At 40.3% G+C, this 16,252-nt stretch overlaps 2 protein-coding genes across 3 annotated transcripts in view; both read left to right on the top strand.

Moving 5' to 3' along the window:
• LOC126379428 (monocarboxylate transporter 12-like) overlaps window positions 1-15,963 on the top strand; it is a 191,324-nt gene extending 175,361 nt beyond the window's left edge. For both annotated transcript variants that reach the window (XR_007568332.1, XR_007568333.1), the window contains one exon: window positions 13,658-15,963. The gene's annotated coding sequence lies outside the window, so the exon portion shown is untranslated. The remainder of the gene's footprint in view (window positions 1-13,657) is intronic.
• On the top strand, window positions 648-15,963 carry LOC126379497 (ruvB-like 2). The gene is made up of 12 exons (XM_050028268.1): window positions 648-769; window positions 922-1,108; window positions 1,751-1,867; window positions 2,531-2,612; window positions 3,050-3,212; window positions 4,115-4,211; window positions 5,806-5,937; window positions 6,404-6,516; window positions 8,145-8,365; window positions 10,477-10,615; window positions 12,597-12,708; window positions 13,345-15,963. Exons 1-12 carry the CDS (start codon window positions 764-766, stop codon window positions 13,374-13,376), a joined length of 1,401 nt encoding a protein of 466 aa, XP_049884225.1. The 5' UTR covers window positions 648-763; the 3' UTR covers window positions 13,377-15,963.
• Window positions 15,964-16,252: the final 289 nt, after the last annotated feature.

The following is a 16,252-nucleotide window of genomic DNA, read 5'->3' as shown; positions in this document are numbered from 1 at the left end:
TTATTTCAGTATTGTGGAGAAACTTGATACGCTAATGTTTTTTGGTTTGATTTTTCATGCAGGTCCATCGATCATAAGTCAAAGCCAATATTCATATCAGATATTTTTTTATGGACTAAAACTGACATAACCTCAAATTATCTTGGTAAATTACGTAATGTTTATAATCGCTTTTTCAGTCACTAATCATTCTTACTTCTTTAGTAAACAGATTTTTAACGTAAATAACATGATTTTAGACCACGACAATAATAAATAGAAAACTATACCACAATAAGGGTTTGATATATGATCGATTTTTTTAAATACTTACGCCTTTGGAAACTTTGGATCTGGCAGGCACGCAAGTAACGCTCATGTTGCGTTGCTGCACCACATTCTTGGCGAAGGTCTGGTTCGCTCTTAGGAGACTCCTCACAGCCAGCATTTTGGAAATTTTCAGTTTTTATCGACAGGCAAACGATAACACGCAATGAAATTCGTTTGACAGATAAAATTAGGGTTGCAGTTCGCAAAAATGTTTAGTGTTGCTAAATTAAAATGTATTAAACTAACGCCATCTATATGTCAGAGTTAGTACTAAACATGAGCGTTTAAAAAACCGCTCGTCTATAAAGGACCGCATTTTTGAACGAATATGTCAAATTTTCATTTGTTTCTTTATAATCTGTGGCCATTGTTTGGAAGCGCAGTGCCTTTCGGTTCGGTTGTTACGGTGTTTTCTCAATAATTAGTGAATTTCCTTCGTTAGAAAACTTGAAAAATGGCTGTAAGTACTATAAATTACTAAAATACTTCATTGTTTTAAATAAATTACTTGTAATGTACAAAATCATGACATAACCTCACTTTTCAGCACGGTATTTTTTATGAATTTACGTTGAAAATTACTAAATAAACCTTTGGAAATAATTTTTGCAGTCTGTAGCTGCAGCACAAGTGCAGGAGGTGCGATCTATTACGCGTATTGAGCGCATAGGGGCGCATTCCCATATACGCGGTCTAGGTCTCGATGACTCTCTGGAGCCCCGCGCCGTGTCTCAGGGCATGGTGGGCCAGAAGATGGCCCGGAAGGCCGCCGGTGTCGTCCTGCAGATGATTCGAGAAGGTTCGTATTATTGATGCAACATTTTGGTTACCATGGTGATTGATAAGTGCATTTTGAGATGAAGTTATAATAAAAATAAGAAGATAAAAAAAACTGGCCTAATAGTATCATTGCGAGCTAGAAGTAGGTGTGTATAGTATACATCTCTGCCTACCCCTTTGGGGATCCAGGTATGAAGTTATTTTGTGCTCAGTACGATTTACTCTGAACTGGAGTGCGTGTATGAAAAAATTGATGAACGTGGAGGAAGCAAGAGAAGTGTGTCAGAATCGAAGCAAATGGAACTCCAGTCTCTGCTTACCCCGGTGGGTAGTAGGCGTGAGTTTATGTATGTGTGTATATACTAATATGTACGGTCACAAGTATTAATATGTATACACTTTGGTACCATGTCACAGTAACTTTTTTGACAAATTGAATGTAAGTCTCACTACATGTCAAATATGTTGGTGCGACAGAGTCCTAAATAAGGTACATTATATTGCTCATGACTGTACTGTGTACCGGTTTTGATATACAGGGTGTTAGTGACAAAAAAAGTGTATACAGATAAACATTTTGCATATTATGGTGAACTTGTCACCTCCATAAGTTGGTCCATCATATTGAAGGCGACAGAACTGAGAGAATATGTATTTCCAGGCAAGATAGCAGGGCGCGCTGTGCTCCTAGCCGGGCAGCCAGGCACCGGCAAGACTGCCATCGCCATGGGACTGGCACAGGCACTTGGGCCCGACACTCCCTTCACGAGCATGGCTGGTGAGTTATTCCTTAAGAAATATAAATTTAGAACTTCATGGGTACTGTCGGGATGAGGACAGTTTTATTTTCTTTAAGTACGTAATTTTCTTCTCCATTCTTGTCTCTCAAAGGCCAATTCTTTCACTTCTTTACAAGACACAACATTTGCCTTCTGTTTAATCTGTTCCATGTAAGCTCTTCTTGGTCTTTCCCTTCCTCTCTTTCCTTGTATCTTCCCTTCTATGAGTGTTTTAATAAATTTGTCATGTCTTATTAAGTGTCCAATCTTGCCTCTTCTGTCTTCAATAACTATCAATATTTTTCTCATTTCCCTTACTCTTTAGCACTCTTGAGTTAATAACCCTCTCCATCCAACTTATCAATGCTCCAAATGTGTTCCAAATTCCAATTCATCATCATCAATTTAAGAGCCACGCTCTTGGCGGTGCAGCATTGTCCATGCTACTTTTTTAGGGAAAAATAGCGCAGTGGTTTCCCTCTTGCCTTCCGCTCCGCAGTACTCTGACGCGAGTGGGATGGCGCCCAGCGCAGTTTATTTCAAAGCCGTATTAGGACTCCTGTACCTATACCTACTTATATCGAAAATAAAGTTTTAAACAAATTTGGGAATTGGTTGGAGGATCTTGCTGATTTAACGTCGAGGTTCGTAAAAAATTTCAGGTTCTGAAATTTACTCCTTGGAGATGAGCAAGACTGAAGCCCTGACCCAGGCCATCAGGAAGTCCATCGGCATCAGGATCAAGTGAGTTATATCCCTTTGATTATTACATTAGCGACTATATCCCAATTGGGGTAGTCAGATTTACATCCATCGCAAGATGAACTAAGTACCCACGCCTTACTGAGCTTTATATTAGACCAACGTGATAGATTTTGTTAATGTGATTAAATAAATGGTATGGAATGAAACCCCGATACCGACCCCACCAGCGTGGTCGACGACTTCCCTTAATCAGCGCTTATCGCTATCGACCCACTAGCGTCGATTAATTCTTTCAAATATTTTTCCTCTCAGACGACGCCCTGAGTCGAGGTTCGCGCCCAACTGGGCACCCTCAGGCCTGGTGTCTTAAATAGGTGAGAGGCCTCAACGCTCCCCATTAGTCCGCCATCTATCGTGTTTTTGGGGAACGCCGAATTCCCTCATTGTGAATGTAACATATACCGTTTGTGACGTAGGGAGGAGTCGGAGATAATAGAGGGCGAGGTGGTGGAGGTGGTGGTGGAGCGGGCGGCGGGGGGGGGGGGCGCGGGGGTGGGCCGGCTCACGCTCAAGACGACCGACATGGAGACACACTACGACATGGGTGCCAAGATGATCGACTCGCTGCTCAAGGAGAAGGTAGAATTTAAAAAAACATACATACATAAACTCACGCCCGTAATCCCTAACGGGGTGGGCAGAGCCACAAGTAACACATACATACATACATAAACTCACGCCCGTAATCCCTAACGGGGTGGGCAGAGCCACAAGTAACACATACATACATAAACTCACGCCCGTAATCCCTAACGGGGTGGGCAGAGCCACAAGTAATCAAAGACAACTTGCAGCCACTGTTGATACGATGTCGTTAGCTGGATATGATGAACCTTATGGTGATAAGGGATCAGCCTATCGCCCATAACATTAGTCCATCATGTTAGAGGACACAATCCCTTCACCACCACAAGCCACAAGTAATCAAAGTAATAATAAGTAATTTTAAAAAAATCATTACATAAACAGCCTATATACGTCCCACTGCCAGGCACAGGCCTCCCCTCTATCAACCGGAGCGGAGGGGGTATGGAGCATACTCCACCACGCTGCTCCAATGCGGGTTGGTGAAGGTGTTTTTAACATGAAACAGTAGGACTAGGGCCCTGTGCTGGGAGGTTTTCTGGCCACGTCTTTCCCTCAGCGTTACAGATTCCGATGTGGTAGTAGTTTTACAGCTAGTTACAAAGTATGTAATTTAGTTTTTGACGTTCAAAAAGCGCTAACTTTGTAAGCCAGTTTTGAAAAATAAATATTATTGAATTTTTTGAATTTTTAAAAAGGTACCATCACGTAGGAGTTGAGTAGCAAGTGTATTGACATGGCTCTCCAGTCTCGCTCGATATTTGGCTTTATGGTACTTTATTTCCTCCATTATGGTTTGAATTCCCAAGTGCTCAAGTTCTGACATTCTGGTGGACAAAGGTGCTTTGGCTATTCGTTCAAGGGGATGTAACTCACTTGATTCTTATCCACCATAGGTGCAAGCTGGTGACGTCATCACCATAGACAAGGCGACCGGCAAGATCAACAAACTGGGACGCAGCTTTGCGCGTGCGCGGGACTACGATGCCACAGGTAAGCTAACAGCAACATACCTTAAACTATACAGGGTGTTAGTGACAACGTATCAAAGGTTCTCTATTTTTACTCATAAAATTTTATGTAATAATTTACCATCGCATACTGTTACTTGTCCTATTATTAGTTACGCATAGTATTAATTTGTCATAACTTTTTAAGCATAATTTTGAAACTCATAACTACTATAAGCATAATTATTATAAGCATAAAAATTATACTCCGAATAAGAAAAGTTATGACACAACTTTTATCATTTTCGAAACTTACTTTTTCCTTGGCTGCATTTGGTTCATGATTGTGACTTTTTATATTTTTTGACACTATTTCATGCTGTTGGTCATCATTCAGTATACTTTTCGTGTGTAACATAAACATGCTTGCGGCATAGAGGTGGCCCAAGTTGTAAAAATTATGACAAAACACTATTTATTATTCTAAATAATAATTATGGATACCTATTTATATGCGAATCAAATTTATACCAACAAATATTAGTCCAAAAATAACTCATCATCATCATCAGTTTAAGAGCCACGCTCTTGTCGGTGTAGCATTATATCTACACGGTGACGCTGCACGAGGTGGACGTCATCAACTCGCGGACACACTAATAAACCAGTATTCCTAGATGTTATTATGGGAAAGTACTATTATGCTAAAAAACGTTATGCAAAAAGGATTATGATAATTAAAATTATGACAAAAACATTTATGCATTTTAAGAGAATCCCCGTATCAAATAATAACATGGCTTATTGTGGATTCGCCGCAAATGGCATTAAACCAATGTTATTTGTCACACATTAGTGACATCTTCATTTAAGTCACTAAACTAAAAATAAAAAAAATAATATTAAGAAAAGCAACGATACACCCTATTTGAGGGAACTATATTTATGTAAAAACGTCAGAAATAAAGGCTTATGTAGCGGCGCGCTCCGCGCACGTCCGCACTCTTCGACGCCGCGACGAGCAAAACCGAGACGCGGTCAGGCCGGTCGTATTTATAGCTCGCGCAAAGTTTCCGGGGTGGAAAGCGACGCGCGGGCGCAGAGGAACGATTGCGCCGCGCATGCGCGTACTGCATATTTTACTTTAAATTGTCCTTTTTTAATTGATAGATAATAAGTTTATAATGTGCAAACCTACCACTAGTTGCGTAGACATTTTGTACACATAATTAGATATCCCGAAAATAACAAAGACAATTCATTTTACTACACGAATGGAGTCTTTTATTTGCTAGGTGTAAGACCCCATTACACCTACACTTATATAAATATATATTATTATTATTTTAGCTTTAAATAACATTGGTATAATCAATTATTATTGTGTAATATTTGTCACACATAATAGTTGTTTATACCAATTTTATTTAAGGCCTTAGTAATAATAAATACTTGGCCGGACAAATAGGGACAGCTGAGGGCTCTCGCCCGGTGATGCCAATTACAAGTTTCCTCAAAACCAAAGGCCCCTGACATGGCTCACGTAACTAGATGCATCGGTAAGTAGTAACCGTGACCAACGGCTTAACGTGCCTACCGAAGCGCGGGCCTCACGGATCTCACCCCCTACCCCACAGGGCAGCAGGCGCGGTTCGTGCAGTGCCCGGAGGGCGAGCTCCAGAAGCGCAAGGAGGTGGTGCACACGGTGACGCTGCACGAGGTGGACGTCATCAACTCGCGGACACACGGCTTCCTAGCGCTCTTCTCAGGTACGCACACGACGCTCACGCACATAGACTCACTCTTACACACTGAAACACACTCTTACACAATGAAACACACTCACACACACACACACACTCAGATATACTCAAACACGCTCAAAAACACTTACACACTCAAACACGCTCACAGACACTCATACACACTCACACCCACTCATACACACTCACGCACATATACACACTCTTACACACTCACATACACTCTCACACACTTAAACACGCTCTCTCTCTCTCTCTCTCTCTCTCTCTCTCTCTCTCTCACACACACACATACACACACACACACAAGTGTTCTAAACCACGTTGTTCGCATAATATCTTTATTCATTTTAAAATGTAATGCGTATAAAAAATCGTCAATATCGAAATCTTGATTGCTTTTCAATAATATCCGACCGATTTCTAGATTTGATGATTTGTAAGGTGGTTTATGTTTGTGCGCCACCCGCAGGCGACACGGGCGAGATAAAGTCGGAGATCCGCGAGCAGATCAACGGCAAGGTGGCGGAGTGGCGTGAGGAGGGGAAGGCGGAGATGATCCCCGGGGTGCTGTTCATCGACGAGGTCAGTGCCGGGGTCATGCATGCGGGACAGTGTTGCCAGATAATATACCTGTATATCGATTCGATTTCGATTTGTTTGTTTTTTTTTTCTTGTTTTCGATTGGTCGCGGGAAGCCGCTGGATGCGGGCAGCGCAGGACCGATCGTCGTGGAGATCCTTGGGGGAGGCCTATGCCCAGCAGTGGGCGTCGTACGGCTGATGATGATATCGATTAATAATCGATTATTTTCCAAGCCCCTAAATAGTCCAAATATCGATATGTAAAATTCTACATTTATATCGATTATACTCTAATAATTGTTAGATATAATCGATTATATCGATAATAAAATAATTGCAATAATCGATTAATCGTTACCTATTGTAATATAATCGATATATATCGAACAATTATTGGATTATAATCGATTCATCATCATCATCATCAGCCCATTAACGTCCCCACTGCTGGGGCACCAACGGCTTAACGTGCCTTCCGAAGCACGGAGGAGCTCGAAATGAAAACTTTTTTTTTGTGGTCACCCATCCTATGACCGGCCTTTGCGAAAGTTGCTTTACTTCTACAATCGCAGACCGAGCGCGTTTACCGCTGCGCCACCGTGCTCCTCTAATAGCCGATTAATCGATATAATTGCAGATTTTCTAATATCGATAGTATCGATTTAATCGATAGGCATATCGATATTTAGATTATTTAACGGTAAATAATAGATTAAACGATAATCGGTTATTCAAATTAATGCAAGACGTGTCTCCAGGCATAACATATGCAACGCGATAAAATTATCGATTGAATAATTACATTTTGTCGAAATCGATAAGTTTGTAATTTTCACTAATGTTAGTTAGGGTGCATAATGTTAATATAACATGTGCATACCAGGCGCAAAATCTAAAGAAAACGACTAAAATTTTCATGAATTTTGAGACAGGAAATTCCATTTGATATCAACTCAGAATCATGGTCTGAATCATCGCTCAAAGTTTTCGTTACGATGTCACTAACACCCTGTATGTGTACTGTTGGTATACCTATCTAAATAAAATAAAAAAAAAACTGTATAAATCATCTGATGATGTGTCGTACAACCTAAGTATCATTTTATAGGTTATATGGGTCATTTCATTTCAATAATATTAGTTAGGGTTTATAAAGTTAATATGTATTTATAAATAGTTTTTATAAATATACCTATGAAAGTCATAGTTATTTTTTGATTAAGTTTGTTTTAATGTTAAGTAATTATGATTTTTTTTTATTTCTGGCTTAATTTAGTTTCTTGATATTTTTGTTTGTTTTTGCTATACCCTCCCGGGTCCATATGTGGTACTATAATATTTACCCAACAGGGTCCACATAATACCAGCGTCCTGGTTCACGCCGCGACTTGTGCTGAGTGAGGCCCTTTTATCTCAGGACGTCCACCACCACCTTATGATCATTATAATGAACATCCTCCTATGCTTTTGGTTATTGTTTTGTAAAAAAAATTGTGATGTTATTGTCTTGTCTTTGTGTGTGGCGTCCTTTTATAATAAACAATTTCTATTTCTATATTTCTATTTATAACAACTGTTTACCATATGGTGTGCAGTAAATAGTTTGACTTTATAACATGTGCACACCAGGCACACATGCTGGACATCGAGTGCTTCTCGTTCCTGAACCGCGCGCTGGAGGCGGACACGGCGCCCGTGGTGATGATGGCCACCAACCGCGGCATCACGCGCATCCGCGGCACGCACTACCGCAGCCCGCACGGCATCCCGCTGGACCTGCTGGACCGCATGATCATCGTGCCCACGGCGCCCTACGACACGCCCGAGCTGCAGGAGATCCTCAACATCAGGTGCGGAAACCAGAAACCATTGAGGGGAGGCCTGTGCCCAGCAGTGGGACGTATATAGGCTGTTTATGTATGATAGGGGGGGTCACCAGGTCGCAGAAAGCCTATACTAACCTAACCTAACTAACCCAGGGCGTGGCAGGGGGTGGGCTGGGCTAATCTGTTGTCCCCCCGTCCCCCCCCGTGTGGAGTATCCTGACCCTATAACACGTTACAGGTGGTTGAGCCGCCAAAGGCCCCTGACATGGCTCATGTAACGACTACGTTCAGGTGCGGACACAGATATAACTGGTATTATAATATATAACACCTTGCGCAATGACGTAAATTCAAAAATGTTACATTGACCTTAGATAGATAGATGAAATACTTTATTGAGCACATAACATAACATAAACTCACGCCTATTTCCCACCGGGGTAAGCAGAGACTATGGAATTCCATTTGCTTCGATCCTGACACACTTCTCTTGCTTCCTCCACATTCATCAATCGCTTCATACACGCACGCCGGTTCAGAGTAGATCATAATGGACACAAAATACAGAGATAAGGACAACATATACAGAAAAGCACAACAGGCGGCCTTATTGCTCATGCAGCAACCTTCAACAAGTTTATCTGTGATAATTATGTTGAATAAATGATTCTGATTTCTATTCCCAAAATCATTTTTCAAAAAGACATTCCAAAATGATACTTCCAAAATCTCTCTTCTATCGTGTGAGTTGTGAGGTGAATTACCAACCTCACCAACCCTGGCGTCAGGGTTATGTTTGAGCCGCCAAAGGCCCCTGACATGGCTCATAAAGATTACCGGATACTTTCAAAGACTGTAAACTCAATAAGTTTCGCGTAGCAGTTAAACTCTGGCTTGCAGATAGATGCTTTTACAGCGTAAAAGAATATTTAGATTACAAATAACAGGTTTTATGTATATAATTTAAAGCATGTATTAAGTGTGTAGATTATTTGTAAAATTGATATTATTATTTGTTATTGTTTTTAAATAATCTGTGTGTATGCCTGAAAAGGCAGTATTTGGTGATACTCAAGGAGAAATAACAGCTGTTTGTAACCTGAATACCATGCACAGAATAAATTTCATTTCATTTCACGTTCAGGTGCGGACACAGATACCACGAATCATTGCTGTTTCCAAAATTATTTTTCAAAAAGACTCTCCTGAAATGAAATGCAATGTCTTTATTAATTAAAACAAAGTTACAATATTATTTTACATGATGGCGACTCCTTTTAGACTACAAAGTCTGTGTTAGGAGGCTCTTCACTCCCAGTTACATCTAATAATCTCAGTGGCATAGTTTTATTTTTACATTTTATTTACAAAGTGTATTTTTATCTTATCTAATTACTACTGTGTGTGTGTGTGTGCCTGCGTGTGTGTTTAATCCATCACCTACTATCATTGAAGTAAGGATTCGATCTCATCGTAGGTTTGGCCTCAAGCCACTCTCCTATCCCATAACCCACACGTAATGTGGTAATACCATCTCGTAACCGCTCAGGACTCTCATATAAACGTGTGAGCGTGATCCATCGTAGACCGCATCGTCACTTCGTCGGCAGGGCTACATACCTCTGCCGGCCCATCCAGAGAGGGTCAGGATACTCCACAAGGGGGGGGGGGGGGACAACAGATTAGCCCAGCCCACACCCCCTGCCACGCCCTGGGTTAATTAGGTTAGGTTAGTATAGGCTTTCTGCGACCTGGTGACCCCCCCTATCCTACATAAACAGCCTATATACGTCCCACTGCTGGGCACAGGCCTCCCCTCAATCAACCGGAGGGTGTATGGAGCATACTCCACCACGCTGCTCCAATGCGGGTTGGTGGAGGTGTTTTTACGGCTAATAGCCGGGCTTAAACGTGCCCTCCGGAGCACGGATTCATCTTATTTTCGGACAATCAGGTGATTCAAGCGTGAAAAGTCCTTACCAAACAAAGGACAGTCTCACAAAGTGATTTCGATTTCCCCATTGGGAATCGAACCCGGACCTCCAGATCATGAGCCTAACGCTCTAACCACTAGACCACGGAGGCTGTTATGTGTGTCCCCCTAATATTAATCTTGCACCCGCTCCTGCCCGTAGATGCGAGGAGGAAGACTGCCAGATGTCCCCCGAGGCGCTGACGGTGCTGACCCGCGTGGCCACGGAGACCTCGCTGCGGTACGCCATCCAGCTGATCACCACCGCCTCGCTGGTGGCCCGCAGGAGGAAGGCGGCCGAGGTACGCACGCACACATTATTTTTTTTTTAAAGAACGTCTAGGGCCCCGTGCCGAGGTTTTTCTTGCAGCTTCTCTTCCCTGGCTATACAGGTTGCGAGAAGCTGCAGTAGTTTTAGGCGGATGAGACGTTCGTTATGTAAAAAATGACGATTCAAAGTGTAAGTATGTTACCTACTGAATAAAGATATTTTTGAATTTCAATTTGAATTGAATTTGTGCCGGACCCAGCTAGTTCCGCCCATATGCAACAGATGGCGCCACCATTCAATAATGCAGTCCTGAAACGCGCTATCGAAGTTTTCACAGCGCGACGTATATATACAACTTCCAACGTGACTCAAGTGGATCGTCATCCCTAGTCACACTACCAACTTGTCACCCGGATCAAACCATATCTCACATAGTAAACGAGTGCCCTCTGCACCGGTTCCCAGGTGGCATAGCCGAGCTGCATTGTGTGACGGATGCGGCAGAGACTTTGTTAGGGGAGCTTAAGCTGGATATATGATCCACGCAGGATATTTTATTTCTGTCTGCCATACGCAATGGCGGGGAGTACTATGCTCTCTTCGGTACCACGACGACCTGAAGAGATATGAAGTAAACGATACTACTACTACACCTTTGCATGCGAAGGTGTGTTGCTGTTGCCGTTAAAGGAATGTTTGCGGGGTTCCAATAATTTACAACCACAACATTACCAATTACCTGAACTTTGAACCTAACGGCCTCCGTGGTCCAGTGGTTGAGCGTTAGGCTCCGGAGGATCCTCCCGGGTTCGGATTCCGGTGGGAAAATCACAATTACAGGCTGATGTTGATCACCTGATTGTCCGTAAAGTTCATCTTGCGATGGATGTACCTGTGACCAATCCAATGAGAGACTTTCCAGGTTACGTTCCTCAAAAAAAATACAGATGGCGCTTGTACAGTCATGAGCAATACAATGTACCCACTTTAGGACTCAGTCGCACTAACATATTTCACATTTAGTGAGACTTACAGTTCAATTTGTCAAAAAAAGTTAATGTGACATGGTACCAAAGTGTATACATATTAATGCTCGTGACCGTACAGAAGTTGCCTTCGTTTAATTACTTCATGGATAACAGAGATAATAATAATATGCTTCCTTTATCTTTGTTTTCGGGTATAAATGATGACCCTTGTTATTACACTCGGGCACAAAACATCTTCCATCCATTTTATTATTCTGATTGAATGCAGGAATCGGGGCCATTATGTAACTATAGTCCGTTCAAGAATGATCTTCATAAAAGGTAAACAAATACGGCTGCCGATATTTTTTATCTGTATCAAACTGCATACTAGTGAAGTGCTGAATTGATTTTAGCTTAAGTTATTTTATCAAAATGAACTGACTCTCTTGGGTTGTTTGAATATTTTGTATGATAATATTAAAATATATATTCTATGTTTCTTTGTGGTTACACTAACTCACTTTGAAAGTCATTTTTTCTGCGCATTTCGGCTTATTAAGTACAGTACACTCACTTAAGTTTTTCACGGAACTGACTCGTTTTCCTGACCTGAATGAAATGTCTCATCACTAATCGTCAAATTGACAGCTAGCCACAGATTAACAAGAATTTATGATGTCAACTTTTTTGTGTGAGGTTTTGTTTGATTTTTGTTTTTACATGAAAAAATGTGTTTTTAATAATTATTTTACGTTAATTTCACATTGAGCTAAGAAATCATACATCTATTGAGTGCTACGGATGTTATTAGAAGAATACTTTGCGTAGTTTAGGTGAAATTCGAACATTCTTTGTAGTAACAGGTTTGTTTACCTTTTATGAAGATCATTTTTGAACGGACTATAAAGCTACTACCACATCGGAATCTGTAACGCTGAGGGAAAGACGTGGCCAGAAAACCTCCCAGCACAGGGCCCTAGTCCTACTGTTTCATGTTTTCCTTTTTTTTCGTGAGCTGATGTCATGTTGTGGTGGTCGCAGGTGAGCATGGAGGACGTGAAGAAGGTGTACTCGCTGTTCCTGGACGAGCACCGCTCGGAGCAGTTCCTCAAGGAGTACCAGGACGAGTTCATGTTTGACGATGGCTCCGGAGGTCAGTACATACGTACGGTCACGGGTACTAATATGTATACACTTTGATACCATGTCACATTAACTTTTTTGACAAATTAAACCGTAAGTCTCATTAAATGTCCAATATGATAGTGCGACAGGGTTCTAAAGTGGGTACATGATATTGCTCATGACTGTACACGGTGTTAGTGACATCGTAACGAATACTGAGGGGGATGATTCAGACCATGATTCTGAGTTAATACCAAGTGGAATTTTCCGTCGAAAAAGCCATGTTTTTTTTAGTTTTTTTATATTATTTTCCATTCTATACTTTTGCGATGAAAAATTCCACTTGATATTAATTCAGAATAATCAGCTGAATCATCCCCTTCAGTATTCGTTACGATGTCACTTACACCCCGTACAAGTACATACGGTAACGAATACTGAGGGGGATGATTCTGAGTAAGATTCTGAGTTGATATCAAGTGGAATTTCCTGTCGGAAAATTTGTGAACATTTTTGTGGTTTTTTTAATTATTTTCAGTTCCATACTTTGGCGACATCGGAAAATTCCACTTGATGTCAACTCAAGAGTCATGGTCTGAACCATCCCTCAAAGTTTTCCTCGCGAAGTCACTAACACCATGAATATGTTTTTTTTTTGTTACAGACGCACCGCAGATGATGGAAGTGGCTCAGTGAGGCTCTGTTCTATGGAGAGCACTTTGTGAAAATATAATGAGTATAATATTATACTTTGTTAAATATAGCCATGGTATAAGAAAACCTGGGGCCTGTTTAATAAAACTTACAATTGTAAATTACAACGAAAATTTGATGTTCATTACGTAGCTAATATGAAACTGCAAAATATTCGTGATGACACACTCCGCAATGTACATCAAATTGCATTGTAATTTACAATTGTAAGTTTTATGAAACAGGCCCCAGGTATGCTCAAAAGTGACAGCTAACATTTCGAGGTTAGCCCAGCTGACGTCATCCCACCCTGTGTTGCCATTTTACAAAAATAAATTACCCACGACCAATGTTTTTATATTTAAGTACATTGCAAATAAATTTTGTACTTTTAGTAAAAGATTTACTTAGTTTTAATAATTTATATATATGTGAATAGTGATATTGGTGCTAATTCCTGTAAATACCATCTAATTTTATTTTAAGTTATATCTGTCATTTTCTTATCCGCCGAAAAGGAAAGGGACGGGTCATGGAACACACGTCAATTTTAAGCACAAATCTAAACCAACCGTCTTAAAATTTTACATCAGTCAATAACCCGACACATTCATTTACTCATTCTTCCTAAAATTAAGAGCTGTGAATCATTCGTCCCTTTCCTTTTCGACGGATATGAAAATGACGGATATAACTTAAAATAAAATTAGGCGGCGTTTCCAGGAATCGGGGCCAGTAATTAAATACATTAGTCAGTAATTCACTTAATTTTCAATAATAAAATTGACGTCCTTGGAATGTTGGAGATACCAATTTAATGGTAACACTTACGTCATCAATGGGCTAGCAATGGCGGCTTGTCATGGGATTGAGCATAGCTGGTTTTCTTGTACCATGGATATAGCTAGATTAATTTGACAGCCGACAGGACGATGCAGTAAACTACGCGACAACCTAGTCAAAAACGAAACTTTTTTAGAGACTTACCGTTCTATTCCTTATTCTATGACACTAGGCTGTCTTTATTTCTGTCCTGCTGTGAAATTTATCCAACTTTTTAACTAGGTGTAATAAACATACATAAATTATATCTCATGCTTCGACCAATAGTCGTATGAAGTAACCGTAGATACCATTCGCCGCGTCTATTGGTCGAAGCCCTCGATACAAAACGCGCGCAGAAGCTGTGCCGCCTGTGCTGTATACAGGGTGTTAGTGACATTGTAACGAAAAAAATTGGAACGTCTAATTGTCGTACTAAAAACGATGTTAGATGTTTCTCTTGTCGGATATGTTTATCGCAATGTAAATTACCGGGTGAGAGCCTTCAGCGCTCCCCATTTGCCCGGCCAAGTAGTTAATGCCACCTGCGGCAAATCTACAATAAGTCACGTCAAAAAAAAAGCAATGTAAATCGTTCAACGCGCACAGTTGCGTACAATGTTGTTGTACATGGATGATTTTGAAGAATTTCTTATTTTTATTTTATTTTCTAGGACTGAAAATAATTAAAAAATAAACACTAAAATTTTTATGAATTTTCCGACAGGATATTCCACTTGATATCAACAATCTTACTCTGAATCATTCCCCAAAGTTTTCGTTACGATGTCACTAACATCCTGTATAGCTATACACGTAACACGATTGTTTAAGTATTTCAAGGAAGGACTTTCCAGGCTATGTTTCCCCAAAAATAGTAGAGATGGCGTTGTACAGTCATGAGCAATATAATGTACCCACTTTAGGACTCTTTTGCACTAACATATTTGACATTTAGTGAGACTTACAGTTGAATTTGTCAAAAAAGTTAATGTGACATGGTACCAAAGTGTATACATATTAATGCTCATGACCGTACAGCTTTAACGAGATAATTACTCTATTTTCTCATTATTCGGTTACATATTTTTTTCCAAAATACAATGCAGTGGCAGAAGCATTATACAAAAATAATCGTTGCTTGATATTTGGATCACATTATGTATAGAATTATGTTGCTACCTATATTGCTTCTCTTTATTTCGATCAGAATAATAATGGGTGGAAGATTGTTTTAAGTTTACGCGGTTATTATCATAATTAAAGCACATAATAACGGGTTCTTACCGCGTTTAAATGGGGATATCAAAAACATAAACAAGCGGCAAAGAAAGCGGGTAGACAGATACGTCTGCCCGTAGAAAATTATGGATCTACCTACTCCACTCCAATCTCATCAGTCATCCCGTGATCATGGCACTTGCAACAGTGTCGAAATATCGGGAGTCTCATATCCCCATTTAGACGCGGTAAGAACCCGTTATTATGTGCTTTAATTATGGGTGGTAGATGTAATTGTACCTTGGTGTAATAACAAAGGTCATCCTTTACACCCAAAAACAAAGATCAAAGATGTATATGTCTGTTATCCATGAAATTGAAGGTTAAACGAAGGAAAATCTGTACAGCGCCATCTATACTGTTTTAACGAATGTAGCCTGGAAAGTCCCTTATTACCTGAAGTGGCATTTTGTTTGAGAAGGAATTTTAAGTTACTTTTTAAGTTAATTAAGTCTTATACCTACAATAAAGATTATTATAATTATAATGTGTGATTTTATTGAATATTTTAAATATGTTACACGTTTGGTACATTTTTAGTCTGTGGTTTTATAAAGAGGGAATAAGGCTTTTTGGCGGGAAACGGGACGGGACAGTTGCTTTCTTCATTGAATAATCTAAATAATTAATACGAAGTGGTGTTTTGTGGTTAATGATCGCATTAAGTTAGTCGGAAGACATTCGCGAGTGTTATTATGTCGGAGTATTCAATAAACAAAGTGTATCTGCCTATTTTCGCTTCGTGCCAGGAAGCCGCTTTCGAGTTAATTCGTTTG

The sequence above is a fragment of the Pectinophora gossypiella genome, chromosome 29 (genome assembly GCF_024362695.1).
Source record: "Pectinophora gossypiella chromosome 29, ilPecGoss1.1, whole genome shotgun sequence".
NCBI lineage: Eukaryota > Metazoa > Arthropoda > Insecta > Lepidoptera > Gelechiidae > Pectinophora > Pectinophora gossypiella.
This window is presented reverse-complemented; position numbering and strand designations above follow the sequence as displayed.

Coding starts and splice junctions, on each gene's coding strand:
- LOC126379497 (XM_050028268.1), top strand. Junction 8,366..10,476: donor CAGGAGATCCTCAACATCAG/GTGCGGAAACCA, acceptor TCCTGCCCGTAG/ATGCGAGGAGGAAGACTGCC. Junction 10,616..12,596: donor GCAGGAGGAAGGCGGCCGAG/GTACGCACGCAC, acceptor TGGTGGTCGCAG/GTGAGCATGGAGGACGTGAA.